This window comes from Emys orbicularis, chromosome 9, assembly GCF_028017835.1.
Source record: "Emys orbicularis isolate rEmyOrb1 chromosome 9, rEmyOrb1.hap1, whole genome shotgun sequence".
Taxonomy (NCBI): Eukaryota; Metazoa; Chordata; order Testudines; family Emydidae; genus Emys; species Emys orbicularis.
The window spans coordinates 47424009-47449773 of record NC_088691.1 but is presented as its reverse complement, the minus strand read 5'-3'; the positions used below and the strand labels follow the sequence as shown (position 1 = coordinate 47449773).

The 25765-nt window shown below is 47.9% G+C and overlaps 1 protein-coding gene across 1 annotated transcript; it reads right to left on the bottom strand.

The window, feature by feature from the left end:
* Positions 1-2462: 2462 nt before the first annotated feature.
* Positions 2463-4259, bottom strand: LOC135883864 (brain-specific homeobox/POU domain protein 3). The gene is made up of 2 exons (XM_065411130.1): positions 4140-4259; positions 2463-3368 (listed from the first exon to the last, which is right to left on the bottom strand). The coding sequence occupies exons 1-2, from the start codon at positions 4257-4259 to the stop codon at positions 2463-2465; spliced, it is 1026 nt and encodes a 341-aa protein (XP_065267202.1).
* Positions 4260-25765: the final 21506 nt, after the last annotated feature.

The following is a 25765-nucleotide window of genomic DNA, read 5'->3' as shown; positions in this document are numbered from 1 at the left end:
GCGGATTGGCAAACAACAAGAGGTCTACACTTGTTTGATATCTTTTGGGTTTGCCTTCAGTGCTGATAGGAGTTTTCTCTGGACCATTTCTATTCTCTTCCCCGCTTTTAATTCTAGCTGACAAGTCCTGAGAAAAATTCTGAGAGCCACGGGAGAAAAGAACAAAGATTCACACACATCTGCATGTCAGTGTGTATGTATACATTTCACTTCACACTTCAAAGTGCATTAGAAATAAACGCACTTAGGTCAGATCGGCGCCCCCAACACACAAGTTACATTTAAACAAAGTAATACCAATATCCCACAGCAGTTCTATCATTTTGATTGTTGCTAAAGGACCTGCGATTCATGTTTCTCCCCCCGCCCCTGCAAGTTAGCTGTCATATGGAACAAGATTCCGCCCTTGCCCCGAGATGACTTCTATGAAATAATCAAGAAATGCCCGAACGTTGAGAGAGAGAGAGAGAAAAGGGGGGGGGGGGGTATTGTCATTTCAAAGCTCTTAATGTAAAGCTCTTCAGGTTAAAACATTTTATTGACAACTAAATGCCTGTAATGAAATATTTCTTTGATTTCGGTGTCACATTTTACAGTCGCTGGAGTGGAGTAGAATTCCTGGGCCGGTGCTCACTTAGTTCTCTTTCTGTCTAATACGTTGTGCATGTTGAAGGTTTCCTTAAATGGTGAAATACCTCTTTCCCCTGACGAGCAGGAATCCCCGCCTCAGAGAAAGACACTGGATATTGCAGAGAGAAGTTGGATGCAGTATTTACATTTTAGTGGTACAACTAAACCTTGTTTAGCGAAAGGCACGTGAATTAATTTGTTCGATTTAAAATGCTTTGCATTTGGGGTTTCTTCTGTCAAGAGCACAGCACAACCGATTCAAGAAATATCATGCCTGCAACTCAACTCCTATCACTACAAATCAGGTGTTGTGACTGCGAATCAAATAGACGTCAGTTTTGGTTAAAGAGGAGGCTGCGGTCCTGGCAATTTTAAAAACATTTGTAGTTGGGTTCTTCCCTCCCCCCCAGTTGCTTGCTAAAGAAGCTATCTTGTAGCAAGCCAGAAATAGGCAGCATAAGCGACTGGGAGCTTTTGCTCTGCAGGATATATAGTTGCTAAAAAGAGGGGCATTTCTATTTGGATATTGTTCCCTACAGCTCCCCCTACAATAAGTACCACAAGCCAAGGAATGAGTGAGGTAAAACGTGCATGGTTTATTTGAAATTCTGTAGCATACACAGACACAAAATTTCATTCAGCACACACACAACAAAATTAAATAATCATTAAAAAGGAAACAAAGGCAAATTTCTCTATTAAATACGCAAAGCAAAAAAAAATCTTGCCTTAGAAAGTGCAGAGTTAAATATTTGCAAAGTAACAAGTTATTTACTAATAACTTCTGATAACCATAGTGAGTTTTCTTTAAGTTACATATAAGTTAGATCTCTCAAAAATAAAACTTTCCCCTGGGTCAATGCATCCTGGAAAAAAAAAACCGCACAGAAACGAGTGAATTGTGCAGAGAAAAGAAACTCATATGTCAAATCCAAGAGCTTTTATGGTGAGACGCAAGTAGACCAGTTACTTACACGTTATTATACTCATTTCAAGGGGAAATGTCATAAATATGAGATTTAATTATTTGATTGTCAAAGCGTTTTTTTACGGTGAAATTATATGGACGTTAAATATTTCAAGTAAAACAAAAGCAAAATAAGTCCCCAATTTTCCAAACAAACCATTAATCCATGGACCTGATATTTTTTCCTTTTCTCTTTTTTCCATTATTTTTTAGCTGATGAGGTAGAAACAGAACAGTTATTGCAAAAATGCGACGGATTTGCAGCTAGATGAGAGAGGGGGAAAAGCCAAGTAAACCATGCAAGTGTGTGTGGAGGTGAGGAGCCCTTCAAGTGAATGCTTGTTTAAATAAAAAAAAAAAAGAGTTTGACATGGATGACGTGCTATACAGCAACCTAACAGAACGGAACTTTCCAACCCCGGTGGAGTGCCATCACAAGGACATATTTACAATCATAAATATAAAAAGAGTATTTGAAACTGAGAATAAACATTTTTTCAAGTTTCATTGAATTTTTTTCTCCTCTGACATTTTCTAGTAGTCAGTGGAGGGGGTAAGCGGGTTTCATCTCAAAGACACAAGCCCTGACATTCACTCACCAGGACTATTGGACAGTTCTATACCTTTCTCCTGTATGGTTTTGTCTTTTAAAAAAGTATTTATTAGTAACACTATTATGCCCAGTTCCTTGATTTGCAGAGACAACGGCGGATTCGAGAGGAGAGAGAAGTCACCAGTTCTTGGTGGTTTTCCCTTAAAAAAAATCTGCCTGATTTAGGAGCTGGGGAGGCAGATCATTCCAGGGCTGGTTTGGGGGAGGGGGCGAACACTGGTTTTCTCTGCCCTCCTATCCTCTCTCCAGCTCTCAGTAGGTTGCAGAAAATTTCATCCTTTTCTGTTTCTGTCTTTGGTTGCAAAACCAGACGCGCACCACGTTCTTCTTCAAGTCTAACTTCTCTGCAATGGCTGCGATTTTCTCCGAGGAAGGTCTGGGCTGCACAGCAAAATAAGCTTCCAGCGACCTCTTCTCCGGGGCTGCTATGGAAGTGCGCTTGCGTTTCTTGTCCCCGCCAGTGTAGATTTCGGGCTTGGTCATTTTCTCTCGTTGAGCCCTCTCAGCCTCCTCCAGCCAAGCCTCCAAAATGGGCTTCAGGGCCACCATGTTGTTGTGGGACAAGGTGAGGGACTCGAACCTGCAGATGGTGCTCTGGCTCAGGCAGCCAACACCTGGGATCTTCAGGTTGGCCAAGGCGGAGCCCACGTCTGCCTGGGTCACCCCAAGTTTGATCCTCCTCTGCTTGAACCGCTCAGCAAAGGACTCCAGCTCCCTGGGGTCTGTCTCTGTCTCGGGGCCTGAGATGACAGCATGGGAGGCCAAGCCGTGGGGGTGGGACATGTTCATGGACTGAGGGTGGTGGGCCATGTGGTTGAGGGCTGGCATGTGGGAGTGCGGGTGGGAGGGCGTGGAGCCCACCTCGGGTCCGGGCACACCCCCCAGCGGGATGGCAGAGTTGAGGTGGTCCAGGAGCTCCCCCTCCAAACCCTGCGAGGGCTGGTGGTGGTGGTGGTGGTGATGGTGGGTGGTCAGCACCGAGGGGTGGTGCAGGTGAACCGAAGAAGAGGTAGGCGTGCAGGAGACGCTGCTCATGGTGTGGTAGGTGGCATCTGGTTTGAAGGGATGGGTTTTCTGAGACACTATATCCACAGCTGCCAGAGCTTCAGCCCCTCTCAGCAAAGTCTCATCGAAGCCCGCGAAGATATTGCCTTGGATCTGAGGAAACAAAGAAACAAAAATGCCAGAAGAGTGTAAAGCACGCGATAGCTCTCTGAAATGCAAGGGGGGCAAGACTGGCGACAGGCAACGGGTCACCCCAGACTAGAGGAGCAGGAGAGGCTTCGGTGTCAGGACACCAACATCCCATTAGGAGAATTACCAGCCAATGCCAACATGATCTAACCCAATCTTCAAGGGAACGCTCTTCGAAAGCAAAGAGATTTTTGGAAAAAAACAAAAAACAAAACTAAAAAAACAAATAAAACCAGGCAATGGACCTAAATCCGGCAAACATGCCCAAAAAGTGAGGGAGACCATTTATTTTTCTTACTCCAAATAGCTGCAAGCCATTCACCTTATTTCTTAAACCGGGAGCCCCGAGCAAACTGCCCCGCAAACACATACTTGGGTCCTTCACATAATTTATATCCCTTCCAGGAAAAAATATACTAGGAATCGAAATTGCCCGACAAACTTATCGCCAATTTAGTTAGAGAGATTCTGCTGAATGTGACTGCCTGTAAAATTAAATTAAAGAAAAAGTTAGAGGCAGTTTGCGGAATCCCCATCACACAGAGGGTCTAAGCATTAGCTGAAGACACGAAATAAAAATAATCCATCCGCTGTTCATGACTCTTGCATCTTTCACTTGCCTATGAAATAAACTGAAATGCATGTACATCTAGCACGGGGCTCCCAGGCAGCCTGCAGCAAAGCCCGACATCAGTCCCGCTCTAAGGGACGTGCTGGACTGTTTGTGCCGCTTACCTGGGGGGCTGGCAGACAGGCTCTCCTGATGGCCTCCGAGCTGGTGTGCAGGTGGGTGTATTTCGGCTCGTGCAGGATGGGGTGCATGCTGAAAGCCTGCTTGCTGTTCATAGACATCATGGTGACTGAGAGGAAAAGAGACGCAGTGGCACCGTGTGGCTACTGCATGGGCAGGTGGAATCCGTTGAGCTTTGCTCTTTTGGTCTGTTGTTATTGTCTGACTGCTGATCACAGCATCAATGGCATTATAGACCTAACCTGGCCCGCCCCCAGCCCCTCCAATTGGGGGAGCTGGCTGCAGACTCCGCCTCCTCTTCCTACCACTCCCCCGAGAAGGCGAGCAGGAGCCAGTGATCTCACTAGCCTCTTAGCCCCGGCGTTCCCCACCTCTTCCCGTCCCCGCCCCAGCGATGATCCAGCTGCAGGCAGTCAGGTGGCTGAGGGTGCATTGATGCCATTGTGCAGCGGGACTGGTACACTGCCTCGGAGCCCAGCCCGAATGTCTCCCAAGCAGGGTGCGAGGGCTAGCTGCCAGCACCTCAACTCGCTGAGAAATACTGCCTGCCGCTAATGGGTGAAACAAGGTAAAGTTCCTTGATCCCCTGGTCTGAGCTAAACTGGTTAGGGGCACCCGGTTAGATGAACCACCCAATGATTATTGTCTCTAAGTTTCCATTCGTTTGCAACAACCCCATATTTATTTGGAATGAAGGCGAGGATATTCTTGGCAAGCCCTAACGTCTGACAGTCTGAGGGCTCACTGAGGAAGGGTGCGTGAACAGCACAAAGTCAATGGATACCTGGATATTTTGGTGGTGGATAAATGCTCCGAGTTCTGATCAGCGAGTATCCATGACAATGTTCACGAATCCTGACTGGTTCCAGATATGCTAGCAGGAATGGTTAGTCCTCTGAAGAGCTATACCTGAAAGTACATTGTCCATTTGTTGTTCTTTATCTTCCTAGCTCTATGCTTCCATGGGCCGCTTGTCTGCAGAACCTGAGCACCTCACACACACGGCTGAATTTCCACTCCAGACAGCTTCGAATATTTTATCCCCACTCTGTACATATTTTCCTTCGCTTCCTGTATAAAAAGTTTGTCAGCGAAGCAGGGCGGAGGACCATGTGACTTAGATGACCAATCAGACAAGACAAAAAGCATATCGCGCCCATCAAAAATAAAATAGTTCACAAACCACCTATAGTTGGAAAAATCCTTTGTCCAAACAATCCAGCAAATATTTAGAAATAAAGACTGTTGGGAAAAAAATCAGGATTGGCTCCCAAACAATTCGTTAACCAAGAAAGGAGCTAATTTAATAGTAAGTATCATTTTAACAAATAACAAGCTCTAATTGTACTCATCTCTCTCCCATATGTTCAGCCATTGATTTAATTAAAATATTAGTTTCTAACAATATATTGGTTGTGATATCTTCTCTTCTGCAGTGGCTAGTGTATATTTCTCATGATGAACCAAACGAACCCACTGACTTAATTCTGCTCACAGAAGTCAACTGGAATACTCACCCAAGTAAGCAGACACGTTAAAAGTGTTTGCAGGATTGAGGCTTAAAGGATTTACTGTGCTAATTTTTCTAAATCAGAATCTATGTGTTCTAGAATATCGTGCTATATCTGTACAGTGCTATAAACATTGCTTTTATGCCTTTTGTGCCTATCGTATTGTTTTTTAAATTATTAAGGGCTTTCAAAAATTGAGTTGAGGCTAGTCACAAAGTTTGCTTATGAATCTGGATGCAAACTTTCTCAAAGTCTCAGGGTGTTTGAAACCAGGATTTCAACACAGATGCATGACTAAAGGAAATTTATTTTATTTATTGATCATATTTTGACTTCTTTTAAAGTGGTCTTGGCTGTAATAAAAGAAATGGGTCGTCAAAGGGTTGTCATCTCAGGATAACTATCAATGGCTCACATAAAAATGTTGGATATATTTAACTATATGGTATCAATTTTTTAAAAAGACAAATTTTTTTTTAGAGGAAATTTTTTTAAATCATTTTTTTCAAAATTTCTGTTGAATTTATTTATTTAGGTTTTAAATGAGAAACCAAAAACTAAAACATTTTCACTTAAAAAAAGAGAGGAAAAAGTCAGTTTTCAAAAATTATTTTCCAGATAAAAAATGTTTAGTTTTTGAATACCAAAGCCCAACATTTTAACAAAAATCTTTGTTTTTTTATTTCCATAAAAATCTGGAGTATTCTAGCCAAAATGAAAAATTTCTACAACAAAATATCATTTTGATCAAAAAGCCACTTCTTTGTTGAAAAAATGTTTCAATGATTTTTTTCACCCACTCTAATAAATTTGTTTGGCAATCATAAATATGGGTTATTTATTCATATTCTGTTCTTCTGTAAGAATTAGTGCAGTACCAGATGGCTTACCATGCTTATGGATTTAGCTAGCTAGTTATCCTCTGTGTTTCAGTAAACTCCTCCACCTCCACCCCCATCTCCACTGTTTCATTGTAATTTATCCATTCAACTAAAGTCTGCATGGAGATAATGCTTGAGCCCATTCTGAACTGGGGGAATTTGCAAATCCAAGCCCAGCCCAGCCCACTAGATGCTCTCAGGCCTTCATGCAGTCATTTGACAGGCAACAAAGACACTACCCTAAGGGTGAGCAGGTGCATTGAGGGATTTCAGGGAAAGACTAAGTGTACTGCTGCAGGTGCTTTCCCAGTGCTTACTGTATACTGTGGCACTGCAATGGTGCAGTGTGACAGGAAGGTGGATAAAAAGGTGCTTGCTCAGAGCAGGTGCAATGTGCAGCACTGTACACACATAGCATGTCACAGATATGCAACGGTTGTAGCAGTGCAGGCAACACCTGCATGCTCTCTTAGTATTACATAGCTCCTGTTGGCCCTGTACCAACATAATGCCCACAATGCTATTATGAGACAGTGGGTTCAAAGTTAACTGCCCCAGTTGGATTCCTACAGAATTTAGGTGTCTCTTGGAGATCTCCCCTCTCAGTACTGATCCAGCTTGGCACCTGTGATCTTCTAGGGCCACAGAAGAAGGTGGCAGGTGTGGCTGCACACGAAGTATTAAAGCTGGGAAACTGGAAGCTTTAAAAACTATAGGGAGGAGGAGAGAGGAGAAGGAGGCAGCCAGGGCGGGAGGGTTGACAGAAAAACCAAAACAGAGTCTAATTGGCTGAGATTACACTAAAACCAGAGTCTGAATACCTGCAAAGTCTGGGCAAGTCCAAATCCAGGTTCCAGGGCTGGAACCAGACTTTGAGGCTATAGTCTTGTGATCCATTCTCAGGTCATTGGATTGTGGTTGGCCAAAGAAGCGTGCAATGAATCAATGAACTATGTCTATGTAGCAAATCACTGATGAGTGTCTAGAGAGTGTGTCCAAGGAAAAATTAAACTCCATGCCTGTGGAAAGACCTTGGCAGAAGAACTGGCTGTGCTCTGCTGTGCTGGAATGAGAAGTCAGGATTTGGAAGCTATAGGGGAATGCTTTTTCCCTTATGGCATAGAATCCATGGGAGCTCCCTGTGGCAGCAAAAGGCAATAGGCAGGCAAGGGTGGGGCAGAGCTGGGGCCATAAAATCTGCATCTTTGGAGATCACACAGTCCTCTCGCAATGGGCCTCTTCAGATTGAGTTTAGGCTCTGCTCTAAACAAAAATCCCTACTGACGATATTAGATCCAGGCCTAGAGTGTCATCACTGCAAAACAAGCAGCAGAACCCGATTGCCTTTTCTTGAACCTTATAAATTTGTAAAGAACACTTGGGACCTCTGTTGTTCCCTGCCAACATGGCTACTCCATGCTAACTGCCTGCAGGTCTAGAGCATGTGGGAATGGAATGCTTTCTACTGCATTGGGATGGAGAACTCTTCCTGCCCCCCCCCCCTCAGTTTTCCATCAACGCAGCTGTCTGAGTCATTCTGGAATTACCACCACTGCTTGCAGAGACACTGCAGCATTGGATGATGGGCAAAGGAAAGACACTGCCAGCGAGGTTCATTTTATGCTCCCTTTACACTAGAGACTTGTGGGATGACTGCAAGGGGGAATTCTCACTGCCTGGTGCTCTGCGGCGGAGAGAGCAGTGTGGTCAGGCACTTTCTCGGCTAATAGCTTGTAATATCATTACCTCTGATGGCTGCAATAATCTCTTGGCAGTTGGGTTTTTTCTTGGGGAGTTGTGGAGCCTCCCAGGCCTGGTCTACACTAGGAGTTTATGTTGAATTTAGCGCCGTTACATCGAATTAACTCTGCACCCATCCACACCACGAAGCTATTTAGTTCGACATAGAGGTCTCTTAAATTCGACTTCTGTACTCCTCCCCAACGAGGGGAGTAGCGCTAAATTCGACATGGCCATGTCGAATTAGGCTAGGTGTGGATGGAAATCGACGCTAATAGCTCCGGGAGCTATCCCACAGTGCACCACTCTGTTGACGCTCTGGACAGCAGTCCGAGCTCGGATGCTCTGACCAGCCACACAGGAAAAGCCCCGGGAAAATTTGAATTCCTTTTCCTGTCTGGGCAGTTTGAATCTCATTTCCTGTTTGGACATCGTGGCGAGCTCAGCAGCACTGGCAACGATGCAGAGCTCTCCAGCAGAGATGGCCATGCAATCTCAGAATAGAAAGAGGGCCCCAGCATGGACTGATCGGGAAGTATTGGATCTGATCGCTGTGTGGGGCGATGAGTCCGTGCTTTCCGAGCTGCGATCAAAAAGACGGAATGCAAAGATCTATGAGAAGATCTCCAAAGCCATGGCAGAGAGAGGATACAGCCGGGATGCAACGCAGTGCCGCGTGAAAATCAAGGAGCTGAGACAAGGCTACCAGAAGACCAAAGAGGCAAACGGACGCTCCGGATCCCAGCCCCAGACATCCCATTTCTATGAGGCACTGCATTCCATCCTAGGTGCGGCCGCCACCACTACCCCACCACTGACCGTGGACTCTGAGGATGGGATATTGTCGACGGCCGCTTCCTCGGACATGTTAGCGGACGGGGAAGATGAGGAAGAAGATGAGGAGGACGAGGCAGTCGACAGCGCTTACAACGCTGATTTCCCCGACAGCCAGGATCTCTTCATCACCCTTACAGAGATCCCCTACCAACCGTCCCCAGCCGTTAACCCGGACACAGAATCAGGGGAAGGATCAGTCAGTAAGTGTTTAAAACATCTAAACATTTATTTTTAACAGAACAGGAATATTAACAATATTAACAATGGGTTTTGCATGATTACTTTGCCCTAGGCGCTTAACGGTTCAGTCCCTGGCAGTGCAACTACTGAAAAAAATCTAACAATGTCCGGTTTAGCATGATTGTTTTCCCTAGGCGCTCTACTGTTTAGTCCCTGCCAGTGCAGCTACAGTAAAATGCGATCTATATGTCCGGGGATAGAGCTGAAATCCTCCATGGACATCTCCACGAAGCTCTCCTGGAGGTAATTGGAAAGCCTTTGCATCAGGTTCCTGGGGAGAGCGGCCTTATTGGGTCCTCCGTAGTAGCAAACATTTCCGCGCCAGGAGACAAGCAAGTACTCCGGGATCATTGCCCTGCAGAGCATGGCGGCATACGGCCCTGGTCTTTGCAGGCTTTCCCGAAGCATCCTTTCTTTTTCCGTCTCTGAAATCCTCATCAGAGTGATGTCGCTCATGGTGACCTGCTTTGAATTAGGTAGGGGAATGTTAGTATTGGGACTGCTTGCCTGTTCCTTTACAGAACTGTAACCGGCGGTTTACAGCCACGCGGTGGAGGCGGGAGAGGGGCAGCATACAGGGATCTTTCCCTGGGACAGCCGCGAGGGGGTGGGACAGGGGCAGAGTTCATGCTTGCCGGATTGCTGGCAGCAGGGACTGGCATTGCTTTCAATGTGAAAGGAGGCCAGTGCTACTATTAAAGTTTTAAGCAGCCACAAGTCTACGGCTTACCATGTCGGCCTGCTACACAAATTCCGGTGTCCTGCCCCGCTTCTCTGATCTGCACTGCAAGACCCCAGGCACTGAATGCGAAGGCCGAAAATTCGACCATGTCCTGAGTGCGCATGTGATAGGTGCTGTGCATGGTCTTGTTCACAGAGAAAGACTATGTTCTTTGTTCACAACGAAATTTATCTTTCTGAGGAATTCACTCCCTTTTTCCAATTCCCACAGCTGTGAATGTCTCCCGACCTAGCCTGGCATCACACTCCCAGAGGCTAGCGCAGATTAGGCGTAGGAAGAAGAGGACACTGGAGGACATGTTCACGGAACTTATGGGCTGCTCCCAAGCCCAGGTAGCCCAGCAGACCCAGTGGAGGGAGAACTTGTCCCAAATGCACCGATCACACATGGAACGGGAGGAGAGGTGGCGGCAGGAAGACCAGCAGGCGACTCAAACGCTGCTTGGACTAATGAGGGAGCAAACGGACACGCTCCGGCGCCTTGTGGATGTTCTGCAGGACCAGAGGCAGGAGGACAGAGCCCCGCTGCAGTCTATCTGTAACCGCCCTCCCCCGCCACCAAGTCCCATACCCCCCTCACCCAAAGTCCAAAGAAGGAGGGGCGGCAGAGTCCGTGAAAACTCTCACTCCACCCCTGCAGACTGCTCAAGTACCAGAAGGCTCTCATTCCCCAAAATTTGACAAGTCCTTTCCTTCCCGCCTCACCCAAGTCCCCGTCCAAGTTTCACCCCCCAGTTTCATGTGTAGTTGCTAATAAAAAATACGTTTCTGTTAATTACTGTTTCCATCATGTTCTTTTAGAGGAGAGTCTGTCTGAAGGGGGGGAAGGAGGTTGATAATTGGACAGGACAGTCACCTTTACCAGGGTACAGAGGCGGGGGCAGGTTCAGCAGCAGGACACACACACAGTGCAGTCACTAGTTACCCTGGTCAGTCTGGAGGTGGTTTTCATGTTCTGTGGGGGGGGGGTTGCTCTGTGACTTTGTGGCGGGGGAGGGCAGTTAGAGATCTTATGCAGCGGTCCTTATCCTGGATCACAGAGCCACGCAGCAGGGGATCTGTAACCGTCCTCCCCCTGCCACAAAGTCACATAGCCCCCACACACACAGAGTCCCGAACAGGAGGGGTGGCAGGCTCTGTTGAAACAACCAGTCCACCACTGCGGAGCCTGTCATTCCTGGAGTTTAGAAGCGTCATTTGCATCACTACACTACACCCGCTCCCCACCACAGTCTGCGTCCCAGGTTCAACACTTTCCCGCGAAAACAGTAATAAAGAAAACGGTGTTCATTAACAAAATTCAAGTGATTTTATTTTTAAACGTGTGTTGGAAGGGGGGGAACGGGGTATGTAACTGGAGAGGATACTGAACATTTAGTGGGTAAAGAAACGGGGGCAGGTTCAGCTTCTCTGTACACAAACTTAAAAGTCACAGGTTACCCTGCTCACTCAGGAACCTAGCTTTCAAAGCCTCCCGGATGCACAGCGCGTCCCGCTGGGCTCTTCTAATCGCCCGGCTGTCTGGCTGGGCGTAATCAGCAGCCAGGCTATTTGCCTCAACCTCCCACCCCGCCATAAAGGTCTCCCCCTTGCTCTCACAGAGATTGTGGAGCACACAGCAAGCTGCAATAACAATGGGGATATTGGTTTCGCTGAGATCACAGCGAGTCAGTAAGCTTCTCCATCTCCCCTTGAGACGGCCAAAAGCACACTCCACCACCATTCTGCACTTGCTCAGCCGGTAGTTGAAGAGTTCTTTTTCAGTGTCCAGGGCGCCAGTATAGGGCTTCATGAGCCAGGGCATTAGCGGGTAGGCTGGGTCCCCAAGGATGACTATAGGCATCTCCACATCCCCAAGAGTTACTTTGTGGTCCGGGAAGTTAATACCTTCCTGCAGCCGTCTAAACAGACCAGAGTTCCTGAAAACACGAGCGTCATGAACCTTGCCCGGCCATCCGACGTTGATGTTTGTAAAACGTCCCCTATGGTCCACCAGTGCTTGCAGCACCATTGAAAAGTAGCCCTTTCGGTTAATGTACTGGCTGGCCTGGTGGTCCGGTCCCAGGATAGGGATGTGAGTTCCATCTATAGCCCCACCGCAGTTTGGGAATCCCATCGCGGCGAAGCCATCTATGATGACCTGCGCGTTTCCCAGGGTCACTACCTTTGAGAGCAGTACCTCAACGATTGCGTTGGCTACTTGCATGACAACAACCCCCACGGTAGATTTGCCCACGCCAAAGTGGTTCGTGACTGACCGGTAGCTGTCTGGCGTTGCAAGCTTCCAGAGGGCTATGGCTACTTGCTTCTGGACAGTCAGGGCTGCTCGCATCCGGGTGTCATTGCGCTTCAGGGCAGGGGACAGCAACTCACAAAGTTCCATGAAAGTCCCCTTCCACATGCGAAAGTTTTGCAGCCACTGTGATTCATCCCAGACCTGCAGCACTATGCGGTCCCACCAGTCCGTGCTTGTTTCCCGGGCCCAGAATCGCCGTTCCACAACATCAACATGACCCATTGCCACCGTGATGTCCTCGGCGCGGGGTCCCGTGCTTTCTGACAGGTCTGTGCCACTCTCAGACTTCAGGCCCTCACCGCGCTGCCGTAGCCTCCTCGCCTGATTTCTCTGCATCTGCCTCTGGGAAAGGTGGATGATAAGCTGCGAGGTGTTGACAACGGCCATAACTGCAGCGATGGTCGCAGCGGGCTCCATGCTCGCAGTGCTGTGGCGTCCGCACTGTCACTGACCAGAAAAGTGCGCCAACTGATTTCCCGCCGGCGCTTTCAGGGAGGGAGGGCGGTAGTGACGGACGGATGACGACAGTTACCCAAAAGCACCCTCGACACATTTTTTTACCCAGAAGGCATTGGCGGCTCGACCCAGAATTCCAATGGGCAGCGGGGACTGCGGGAACTGTGGGATAGCTGCCCACAGTGCACCACTTCCAATGTCGACGCTTTCCCCGTTAGTGTGGACTCACAAAGTCGAATTACTGTCCTTAGTGTGGACACACACGTTCGATTTTGTAATATCGATTCCACATATTCGATTTAAGTAAAATCGAACTACTCTCGTAATGTAGACATACCCCCAGATACCCCTTTCTCTTCATCTGCCCCTCTCTATCCTTGTTCTCTGCATTCCAGCAATTCTAGCCCCTGGCAAGGAAGGCTGGACGTGGAGTCAGGCCTGATCCCAGGCCCTGGATTTACTCAGACTTGAAGAATCTCATGTTACAACCAGCCCCTATAGTGCTAATAGGCTGGACAAAAACCCTACAGCTGAACATGCCCAAGCCTTGCACCAGGCACGGAGACCACTTCAGATAGAATATGGTGACCCACTTCAGAGAGGCAGGCTCTCCCATTGTTCTGATGCCAGCCCTACTCAAGCTGACCCTCAGAGCTGTGTTGATGAGGGAGACCTTTTCCATTAATCTTGGCCCATGTGATGGAGTTCAGGTCTGGGTCTGAACTTGAACTTCCCCAAAGCTGTGGCATGTTCAGCTGCAGGGTTTTTGTTCAGCCCATTAAAACTATCGGGGCTGGTTATAATGTGAGATTCTTCAAGAATGAGTAGATCCAGGGCTTAAGGAGGATGAAAACATCTTCATTTCCTATCATTATCATCCTTTCCTGTCTGGTAAACACTGCGTGCTCTCTCTTTCACATGCAGGCACATAAACACATACACAATATGTGTATACACACAAACAACTGCAAGCACACAAAAGTACATAGGCATCTATATGCAAAGACACACACAGTGTGTGTGTATATATATATACACACACACACACACACACACACACACAGAGCAAACACATGCCCATACCCACAAACACAAGTGTGCATACCAGCACAAACACACACTCCTTACCTCTAGTGAGTCCAGTGGAGCTAAAATGTACACACCTGTTCCTCTGAGATTCCATGTGTGCACACTCCCACCATCAATGAGGTCATCAGTAATAATATTAAATGCATTGATAAAGGCATGCTCTTATACTCCATCGGTGGGAGTTTTACATGAATTGGACTGCAGGGTTAGACCCCAAATCAGGAACATATACAAGTCTGGGGTTGCTGTTTATTATGCTTAACTACTGACACAGAGCCAGCAGGTTGACCACATGAATAAATACCCATTGTTTTCATAGGACCCAAAAATAGTGACTATTGCTTTTGTTTTAATGTCTATGCCGTGCTCAATTGTTGACCTGCAGATGCTAACAGGAGCACCCAGCACCTTTTCATCATCAAGGTGGTTTTCAGGATCTGCATCCATGCAGTGTTCAGACATGCTTTCTTTCATCTTTGGCTGGTGGACTGCACTCCTTCCTGTGAGACCCACTCCCACACCTGGTAATCCATACCTCCAAGATGGATTACCATCATGTGTTTGCACTATGTTGGAGAGGGAAGTCACAGAAACACAACCTGCCTTTCCCTGGAAGTTGAGGCTCAGCAGTGTTCACCAAGGCAGAAAAGTGCTATCCTTGTCCTGGGAAGTCTTTATTACTCTACCTTTGCATCATGCAATATGGCTCTCCAGCAGCAAGATTCCTGGCTAGGACATTTCTGGAGTCCATTTTGGTGGTAGACACATACCTCCAGTGCTGGAGTGATGTAAACTGGTCCTGGGTGAAAAGCATATCTGGATTCTGGGTCACAGCAGTGCTGGCAAACACCTGCTGTGTGTGTGTGACTCAGCAGGGCTGCCCAGAGGATTTAGGGGACCTGGGGCAAAGCGGGGGAGCTGCAGCGCTTGTACTCACCCGGCGGCGGTCCGGGTCTTCGACGGCATTTTGGCGGAGGGGGGCCCTTCAGTCGCTCCGCGTCTTCAGCAGTACTGAAGGGCCCCCTGCCGCCGAAAGGCCGCCGAAGACCCGGACCACCACCGGGCCAGGGCTCGCGGGGCCGCCGAAGACCCGGACTTATTACATTAATTACTATAATCAACTGGCTTGTATGGTCCCTCTCCACTCCACACCCCCTGTCAAGGCTGTATCCCCACTTTGAACTTTAGGGTACAAATGTAGGGGCCTGCATGAGGACTTATAAGCTTAACTACCAGCTTAGTTCTGGTCCGCTGCCACCATTCTCTACCCTGGGAAGCTTTTAGAAACCTCTCACCAATTCCCTGGTGAATACAGATCCAAACTCCTTGGATCTTAAAACAAGAAGAAATTGACCCTTCCCCCCTCCTTCCTTTCACCAACTCCTGTGCCACTCTCAGACTTCAGGTCCTCACCGCGCTGCACGAACTGATTTCCCGCTGGCGCTTTCAGGGAGGGAGGGCGGGAGTGACAGTTGGATGACGACAGTTACCCAAAACCACCCTCGACACATTTTTTTCCCCAGAAGGCATTGGGGGCTCGACCCAGAATTCCAATGGGCAGCGGGGACTGCGGGAACTGTGGGATAGCTGCCCACAGTGCACCGCTTCCAATGTCGATGCTTGCCCCGTTAGTGTGGACTCACAAAGTCGAATAACTGTCCTTAGTGTGGACACACACGTTCGACTTTGTAATATCGATTCCACATATTCGATTTAAGTAAAATCGAACTACTCTCGTAGTGTAGACATACCCTCATAGATTCTAGGACTGGAAGGGACCTCGAGAGGTCATCGAGTCCAGTCCCCTGCCCGCATGGCAGGACCAAATACTGTCTAGACCATCCCTGATAGACATTTATCTAACCTACTCTTAAATATCTCCAGAGATGGAGATTCCACAACCTCCCTAGGCAATTTATTCCAGTGTTTAACCACCCTGACAGTTAGGAATTTTTTCCTAATGTCCAACCTAGACCTCCCTTGCTGCAGTTTAAGCCCATTGCTTCTTGTTCTATCCTTAGAGGCTAAGGTGAACAAGTTTTCTCCCTCCTCCTTATGACACCCTTTTAGATACCTGAAAACTGCTATCATGTCCCCTCTCAGTCTTCTCTTTTCCAAACTAAACAAACCCAATTCTTTCAGCCTTCCTTCATAGGTCATGTTCTCAAGACCTTTAATCATTCTTGTTGCTCTTCTCTGGACCCTTTCCAATTTCTCCACATCTTTCTTGAAATGCGGTTTACTACATAACAAAGTTTGATTGCTTCTGTTGAGCCTAAAAGAGAGTGTGGATCCCCTCCCCCTTGGCTTGAAAGAGGTCTCTGATTGTCAAGATAGTTAAGTGCCAGGCAGACTGCAAAGAGCTACAAAAGGATCTCACATAACTGGGTGACCGGGCTACAAAATGGCAGATGAAATTCAATGTTGATAAATGCAAAGTAATGCACATTGGAAAACATAATCCCAACTATACATATAAAATGATGGGGTCTAAATTAGCTGTTACCACTCAAGAAAGAGATTTTGGAGTCATTTTGGATAGTTCTCTGAAAACATCCACTCAATGTGCAGCGGCAGTCAAAAAAAGCAAACAGAATGTTGGGAATCGTCAAGAAAGGGATAGATAATAAGACAGAAAATATCACATTGCCTCTATATAAATCCATGGTATGCCCACATCTTGAATACTGTGTGCAGATGTGATCACCCCATTTCAAAAAAAGATATATTGGAATTGGAAAAGGTTCAGAAAAGGACAACAAAAATTATTAGGGGTGGCTTCCATATGAGGAGAGATTAAAAAGACCGGGACTTTTCAGCTTGGAAAAGAGATGACTAAGGGGGGATATGATAGAGGTCTATAAAATCATGACTGGGGTGGAGAAAGTAAATAAGGAAGTGTTAGTTACTCCTTCTTATAATACATGAACTAGGGGTTACCAAATAAAATTAATAGGCAGCAAGTTTAAAACAAACAAAAGGAAGTATTTTTTTACACAACGCAGAGTCAGCCTGTGGAACTCCTTGCCAGAGGATGTTGTAAAGGCCAAGACTATAACAGGGTTCAAAAAAGAACTAGATAAATTCATGGAGGATAGGTCCATCAATGGTTATTAGCCAGGATGGGCAGGGATGGCGTCTCTAGCCTCTATTTGCCAGAAGCTGGGAATGGGTGACAGGGGATGGATCACTTGATGATTACCTGTTCTGTTAATTCCCTCTGAAGCACCTGGCATTGGCTACTGTCAGAAGACAGGATACTGGGCTAGATGGACCTTTGGATTGACCCAGTATGGCCATTCTTATGTCTTCTGTAGCACGCCGCTGACTCACTGGCACAGTGCCTCCTGCTGGTCAGTCCAGGAATTAGCTCATCCAGTTCAGAAGTGCCCTCCTCTGGCCGGTTTCTTGCCTTCAGTTACCTTCCCTGTTGTCTCCACCACCTCTGGCCCCATGTCCCTCCCAGACCCCGGTGCCCCTTACCTTGGGGTGCTGCCCCATGACAGTGTCCCCACACTCTGGGTCTCCCTTCCCAGGTGAACCTCAACCCCCTATACCCACCTTGCCTCAGTGGCTACTGCATGTCATCATCTAGCCCCTTCTCTCAGGGGCAAACTGCAGTCTGAAATGGCTGTTTATCACTGGCAAGAGGGTTGGACCTGCTGCCTTTTCTTGACCTGGCTGCCTCCCTGCAGCCCTAGTACCTCCTCAGGCCTTTGCTGCAAGGCCTCAGCCTGGGAAGTCACCAGGTCAGAGCTCTCCAGCTCAGCCTGCCCTTTCCCAGTACTGCTCTGTCCAAGGTAACCCTGTCACTACCAGGCAGCTAGGTCCTTCTTACTCCACTGCTGGAGCAAAACTCACTTCCTCGTCCCCAGGAGCCCTTCTTATACTGGCCCATCCAGGCCCTGATTGGCTGCCTCAAGCCTGCTCGTGATTGGCTGCCCCGGGGCAGCCCTTTCCCAGGGCTGTTTTTAACCTTTTCCAAACCAGATTGGATTCAAATACACATTGGATTCAAAACTCACCTGCTGGCCGCCAATAGCACCTTGCAACATAGCACCAGCATGGAGCAGACAAGACCTCTGCTTTCAAAATCTCAGTGGAAGTACCCAGGTGAAGTATCATTTTATCTGCTCTAAAGGATGAAGGATTGAGTCATCTCTGTCAGGCTTTGAAACTGTGGTTTCAGGAAGTCTAGGGCCTGCTTGTCTCTTACTCCAGTGGGGCAAAGAAGTCATAAAGGTGGGAGAAATGACTCCTTGAACTGGCTTAGATTTGGCAGAATGGGTCCTGGCATAGGGGATATGATGAGTGTAGCAAGAGAGCACCTTTGCTCCACAGTCTTTGTTTCCATGACTCATATTCCAGGGGCTGGACGGGCCCTTGGCAGTTCATGGAATACAGGGAGCAGAAGGGTGGTTTAAACAGCCAGCACTGAGTGCAGAAAAGGAGGTGCTGAAAATCAAATCAACCCTTATGTATTTCAAAGATGATGCACTAAACCCTATGGCCTGATTCTGCTCTGACTTACACACCTGTAAATAAGGAGCACCTCCATCTAAGTCAATGGAGTTACCTCCGTTTAAAGCTGGTGTGAGATCAGAAATGGGCCTATAATGAGCTAAAGGGAGTGACCCCAGTGCAGCTCCACAGCAAGCAGTGGAGTTACAGCAGGACTGAACTAGGTGCACGTGCTCTGTACTGCTCCATTCATAGTCTGGCTAAAAACCATCAAGTGGTGATTTAAAACAGTGTGTTTTCAACTGAATCAGTTTTGGAGGTGGGGAAATAGAACCAGCTTCCCGTGATGCCAAGGTCCATCTCTTCCTGATTTCTCGCTCTGCAATTTAACTCAGGGATCTAACCCAGAAGAAAAAAATATCCCTGCAGAAAAGTGATTCAGACCAGCTTGTAAAAATCCTTATTAAAACTCCACTGCACCCAACTATGAAAGATAACTTTCAATTAAAGAGTGCAAACATTCATCCAAGTTTATAGGAAGATGCTTCAATCCCTGAGATGTGCCAACCAGCAATTTAGTGTGGCCCTTCTGCAGTGGGGAACCTTTTCATCCCTCAGTGTTAGCTGGCAGGGAACATCTTAGTTTAAATGGGCAACTTTGTAAGTTTCTTGAGCGTGGTTTCTTCCATTAGAAAATGGGAATTTTTTAACAGCTCACCCAGGCAGCAAAATTCCCCCATTCCATCTACTGCATTAGGAACCTGGAGCCTGCACCAATCTGACTCCGTGGAGAAGGAGAGAGCGAGAGAAAAGAAAATACAGATGGGGCAAAGTGTATCTCTACTTTTTAATACTAAATTATTTACAGTAAGTAAAATCGTGTGTGTCAATTGTGAAAAGAGTCCAATTTGTTTGATTTACATTGCAGGGGGGGTGCCCTAGGGTAGGGGGTGTTTAACTATCTCCTCTAATGTAATTGCCTATGGCGGCCTGTTAAATATTTTATGGGCTGCCTGGGCAAAGTGAGGAAGCCTTGTCTGATATGCTCATGCAACCCTTTCAGTGTATCAAATGTATTTGCTCATGCAGCCGGAGATTACCTGAGACCTAGCACTAGGAATTCTCATTTCAAGCCCACATGGACTGCAAAAGCGCTTGTCACAGCCCATCTTTGGAAAGCTGGGCATGCCTAATTTCTATGGGAAAGTGCTTCCCATTGGGAAATATGGTCTATTCCCTGGCCTCAGTGTTTCCATTAGAAACCCATGTTCTCTCTCTCTCTCCATAGGAACCTTTGTCCAGAAACACTGGCAGGGGAAACATGTATTTCTCGAAGCTGATTGAAGGAGTGTGTGTATGTCTGTACAAAGGGGCATGCTGTAGTGTAGGTACATTGGCAGAGCCATGGAGGGCCCAGAACTTGATATGGGTGCCACAGCTGATCAAAACTGTGTACATTGGCAGAGATATGTGGGAGACAAGGACTAGAAATGCAGGTAATATTACAAGGTTAGTAGTCAGGTGCACTAGTAGAGCAGTGTGGGGAAGCCAGCACAACACCTGGCCATGGTCTTTCTGACTCTAGCCATTGTTACCAGCTCCTCCTTCCATATGTATGAAATTCACCTACAACAAGCACTGAGAGAGCACCTTTCACCCAGGAGCTCAATGTACTTTACAAAGAGGTAGGTGACTGTTGAACTGTAAAGCAGAGAGTAATTAAGTAACTTGCCTTTGATAGACACTTGGTGGCCCAACTGGTCATAGAACCTGTGTCTCCTGATTCCCAGACATGTGCTATGATCACCAAACCGTGCTTCCTCTAAGAGATTCAGCAGAAATAAACATGTGAACTGAGGCTCCCAAGATGAAATCCTGGCCCCATTGAAATCAATGGCAAAACGCCCCTTGATGTTACAGGGGTCAGAATTTCACCCGCAGCCGTTAAGATCTGCCCATCACCCAAGAGAATCATTTCCCCATTCTGTGCTATGCTCGGGGGGGTACAAAGCCCTGACTTAGCCATTTCACATTGGAACAGCCCAGTGGCTGTCATGGTTCTGTGCTTCATGAGCAGCCACATATTTTCAGATGTTTTAGTTTTATATTAAGGAAAATATTAACAAGAAAGAACCAATGTAAAGTCTCCAGGAGAGAACACAGTGTGTGTGTTTGTGACAGGGTCAATCCGGCCTTCTCTGGCCCCTGCGGGAGGCATCAGCACCCTGATGCTGCCTGCCCAAGGAAAATCTAGTCAGACCAGGCAACCAACAAGGCAGTCCTCCAGAGGGCTAGAAGGGCCAGGAGGAAATACTGACCAATCAAGAATCAGCAAGCCTCTTAAGAACGCTTTCAGGCTTTTGCTCAGGGGCAGAGCTGGATGAGCCTGGTATAGAGGAGGAGCTCCTAAGGGAGAACCCAGGCCAAGGCCTAAGCTCTGCAACTAAGCACTTGCATTTGAAGGGGTTTTCCTCACTTTGTTTAAAGGTTCAGACAGCTGAGTCTAGAGCTGCTATTTTGACATTTGATAGTTTAGAGACTGATGCCAAGTTTACAACCCGGGCTACCCTGCCCCAACCTCACAGACTGAGGTGGGGAGCATCTGCAGTACCATGCATGGCCCTGAAGGCAGCGCTGCAGAACAGGCCTACCTCCCATAGTGTTTCCTGTGTAACATGCTGCAGCAACTCTGAACAAAGGAGTGTCTATCTTAGGACAGGGGTGGAATTCTTAGAAATTTAAAGGTGCAGGACACAGAAAGCAAATACACCACAGTGGGAAAGCGAGAGGAAAAAGTGAAATACATATGTTCTTCTCACTTCTCAACCGGCACAGCTACACATCTGCCTGATCAGAGAACTGGTCCATCAAAGTCTATACAGCAAAGAACTGGAGACTCTAATAGGTCAGGAATGTCACAGCCTGATTCTCTTTGGCCTGGTCTAAACTACGATTTTAGGTTGAATTTAGCAGCGTTACCTCGATTTAAGCCTGGACCCGTCCACACGACGAAGCCCTTTTTTTCGACTTAAAGGGCTCTTTAAATCGATTTCTTTACTCCACCTCCGACGAGGGGATTAGCGCTGAAATTGGCCTTGCCGGGTCGAATTTGGGGTAGTGTGGATGCAATTCGATGGTATTGGCCTCTGGGAGCTATCCCAGAGTGCTCCATTGTGACCACTCTGGACAGCGCTCTCAACTCAGATGCACTGGCCAGGTAGCCAGGAAAAGGCCTGCGAACTTTTGAATCTCGTTTCCTGTTTGGCCAGTGTGGCAAGGTGCAGGTGAGTGCAGATCTCATCAGCAGAGGTGACCATGATGGAGTCCCAGGATCGCAAAAGAGCTCCAGCATGGACCGAATGGGAGGTACGGGATCTGCTCGCCGTATGGGGAGACGAATCCGTGCTAGCTGAACTCTGTTCCAGTAAACGAAATGCCAAAACATTAGAAAAAGTCTCAAAGGGCATGAAGGACAGAGGCCATAACAAGGACGCACAGCAGTGCCGCATGAAAATTAAGGAGCTAAGGCAAGCCTACCACAAAACCAGAGAGGCAAACGGAAGGTCCGGGGCAGAGCTGCAGACATGCTGCTTCTACGCGGAGCTGCATGCCATGCTAGGGGGTGCAGTCACCACTACCCCAACCCTGTGCTTTGACTCCGTCAATGGAGAATCACACAACACAGAAGCGGGTTTTGGGGCGAGAAAGATGATGATGAAGAGATTGAAGATAGCTCACAGCAAGGAAGCAGAGAAACCGGTTTCCCCAACAGCCAGGATACGTTTTTCACCCTGAACCTGGAGCCAGTAACCCCCGAACCCACCCAAGGCGTGCTCCCAGACCCCAAGGGCGGACAAGGGACCTCTGGTGAGTGTACCTTTGTAAATATTACACATGGTTTAAAAGCAAGCGTGTTTAATGATTAATTTGCCCTGGCATTCGCGGCCAGTACAGCTACTGGAAAAGTCTGCTAACGTGTATGGAGATGGAGCGGAAATGCTCCAGGGACATCTCCATAAAGCTCTCCTGGATGTACTCCCAAAGCCTTTGCAAAAGGTTTCCGTCCGCCATGGTAGGACACTTTACCATGCCAGGTAGTCTGGAATCATTGCATAACAAAGCATGGCAGCGTATGGTTTGCTGGCATTCAGACAACATCCGTTCCTTATCTCTCTGTGTTATCTTCAGGAGAGTGATATCATTCGTGGTCACCTGGTTGAAATAGGGTGCTTTTATTATGGGGACATTCAGAGGTGCCCGTTCCTGCTCGGCTGTTTGGCTGTGTGGTTGAACAGAAATGTTCCCCGCTGTTTGCCATGCGGTGGGGGGAGGGGTGAAGTGATCATCCCAGAGAATTGCGTGTGTGTGGGGGGGTTATTTGGGTTTGTGCTGCACGCTAACCCGCAAACCGCAGGCCTTCCTTTTAAATTGCCAACCCATTTTAAATGGCCAACCCAATGGACGCTTGGTATGGGAAATGAGGGTGCTGCTGTTTGAAACCATTCCCACGTGTTATGAAGGTTAAAGAAGCCAAAAGACTGTGGCTTACCATGGCTGCCTGCAAGCTGAATTCTGTTGCCTGGCACTGCGTGAGTGATCTCTCATACCAAACCGGCAGGCCCTCAATATAAGAGGCAAAATGCGACCTTGTAACAAAAGCACATGTGCTGTGTAATGTGAACAGCAAGGTTTAACGGGAAAGAGTGATCCTATTGTTTTCTAAAATGTGTCTTTTCCCCCACCAGCTGCAAATGTTTCTCCTTCGCAGAGGCTAGCGAAGATTAGAAGGCGAAAAAAATGCACTCGGGATGAGATGTTCTTGGAGCTGCTGCTGTCCTCCCACACTGACAGAGCACAGCAGAATGTGTGGAGGCAGACAATGTCAGATTGCAGGAAAGCACAATATGAACGCGAGGAGAGGTGGCGGGCTGAAGAGAGTAAGTGGCGGGCTGAAGAGGATAGGTGGCGTCAGCTTGCTGACAGAAGGCAAGAGTCGATGCTCTGGCTGCTGGAGCATCAAACTGATATGCTCCAGCATATTGTTGAGCTGCAGGAAAGGCAACAGGAGCACAGACCGCCACTACAGCCCCTGTGTAACTAACAGCCCTCCTCCTCAAGTTCCATAGCCTCCTCACCCAGACGCCCAAGAACGAGGTGGGGGGGCCTCCGGGCACCCAGACACTCCACCCCAGAGGATTGCCCAAGCAACAGAAGGCAGGCCTTCAATAAGTTTTAAAGTTTTAAAGTGCAGTATGGCCTTGTCCTTCCCTAGCAGTGATCGAAGGGGGGAGGGGAGGGTGGCTAGCTTACAGGGAAGTAGAGTGAACCAAGGAGGGGGGGGGGTTCCTCAAGGAGAAACAAACAGAACTTTCACACCGTAGCCTGGCCAGTCATGAAACTGGTTTTCAAAGCTTCTCTGATGCGCACCGTGCCTTGCTGTGCTCTTCTAACCGCCTTGGTGTCTCGCTGTGCGTAATCAGCAGCCAGGCGATTTGCCTCAACCTCCCACTCCACCATAAATGTCTCCCCTTTACTCTCACAGATATTGTGGAGCACACAGCAAGCAGTAATAACAATGGGAATATTGGTTTCGCTGAGGTCTATCCGAGTCAGTAAACTGCACCAGCGTGCTTTTAAATGTCCAAATGCATATTCTACCACCATTCTGCACTTGCTCAGCCTATAGTTGAACAGCTCCTGACTACTGTCCAGGCTGCCTGTGTATGGCTTCATGAGCCATGGCATTAAGGGGTAGGCTGGGTCTCCAAGGATAACTATAGGCATTTCAACATCCCCAACGGTTATTTTCTGGTCTGGGAAGAAAGTCCCTTCCTGCAGCTTTTGAAACAGACCAGAGCTCCTGAAGACGCGAGCGTCATGTACCTTTCCCGGCCATCCCATGTTGATGTTGGTGAAACATCCCTTGTGATCCACCAGTGCTTTCAGCAGCATTGAAAAGTACCCCTTGTGGTTTATGTACTGGCTGCCTTGGTGCTCCGGTGCCAAGATAGGGATATGGGTTCCGTCTATCGCCCCACCACAGTTAGGAAATCCCATTGCAGCAAAGCCATCCACTATGACCTGCACATTTCCCAGAGTCACTACCCTTGATATCAGCAGCTCTTTGATTGCGTTGGCTACTTGGATCACAGCAGCCCCCACAGTAGATTTGCCCACTCCAAATTGATGCCTGACTGACCGATAGCTGTCTGGCGTTGCAAGCTTCCACAGGGCTATCGCCACTCACTTCTCAACTGTGAGGGCTGCTCTCATCTTGGTATTCTGGTGCTTCAGGGCAGGGGAAAGCAAGTCACAGAGTTCCATGAAAGTGCCCTTACGCATGCGAAAGTTTCGCAGCCACTGGGAATCATCCCAGACCTGCAACATTATGCGGTCCCACCAGTCTGTGCTTGTTTCCCAGGCCCAGAATCGGCGTTCCACAGCATGAACCTGCCCCATTAACACCATGATGTGCACATTGCCGGGGCCCGTACTTTGTGAGAAGTCTATGTCCATGTCTATTTCCTCATCACTCTCGTCACTGCGCTGCCGTAGCCTCCTTGCTTGGTTTTGCTTTGGCAGGTTCTGTTTCTGCATATACTCCAGGATAATGCGCGTGTTGGTTATAGTGCTCATAATTGCCGCGGTGATCTGAGCGGGCTCCATAATCCCATTGCTATGGCATCTGGGCTGAAAAAAGGCGCAAAATGATTGTCTGCCATTGCTTTCATGGAGGGAGGGAAGGAGGGAGGGAATGGGGGCCTGATGACATGTACCCAGAATCACCCGCGACACTGTTTTTGCCCCATCAGGCATTGGGGTCTCAACCCAGAATTCCAATGGGCGGCGGAGACTGCGGGAACTGTGGGATAGCTACCTACAGCTACCCACAGTGCAACGCTCCGGAAGTCGATGCTAGCCTCGGTACTGTGGACGCAGTCCGCCGACTTAACGCACTTAGAGCATTTTGTGTGTGGACACACGCAATCAACTGTATAAAAACGATTTCTAAAAAAACGACTTCTATAAATTTGACCTAATTTCGTAGTGTAGACATACCCTTTGTCTCCTTTGTGTCTTCCCAAGCAGACACCCAACAGCTCACTTAGGTGATAACACTGCTGATTTCTCTGAGTGATCCAGTTCAATGGCTTCCTTAGAATCATAGAATCATAGAATATCAGGGTTGGAAGGGACCTCAGGAGGTCATCTAGTCCAACCCCCTGCTCAAAGCAGGACCAATTCCCAACTAAATCATCCCAGCCAGGGCTTTGTCAAGCCGGGCCTTAAAAACCTCCAAGGAAGGAGATTCCACCACCTCCCTAGGTAAAGCATTCCAGTGCTTCACCACCCTCCTA

Excerpts from the sequence above, each read along its gene's own strand:
- LOC135883864 (XM_065411130.1), bottom strand. The coding sequence starts at position 4,259 with ATGATGTCTATGAACAGCAAGCAGGCTTTCAGCATGCACCCCATCCTG. Across the intron at positions 3,369-4,139 it reads CCTGTCTGCCAGCCCCCCAG|ATCCAAGGCAATATCTTCGC; the intron begins GTAAGCGGCACA and ends TTGTTTCCTCAG.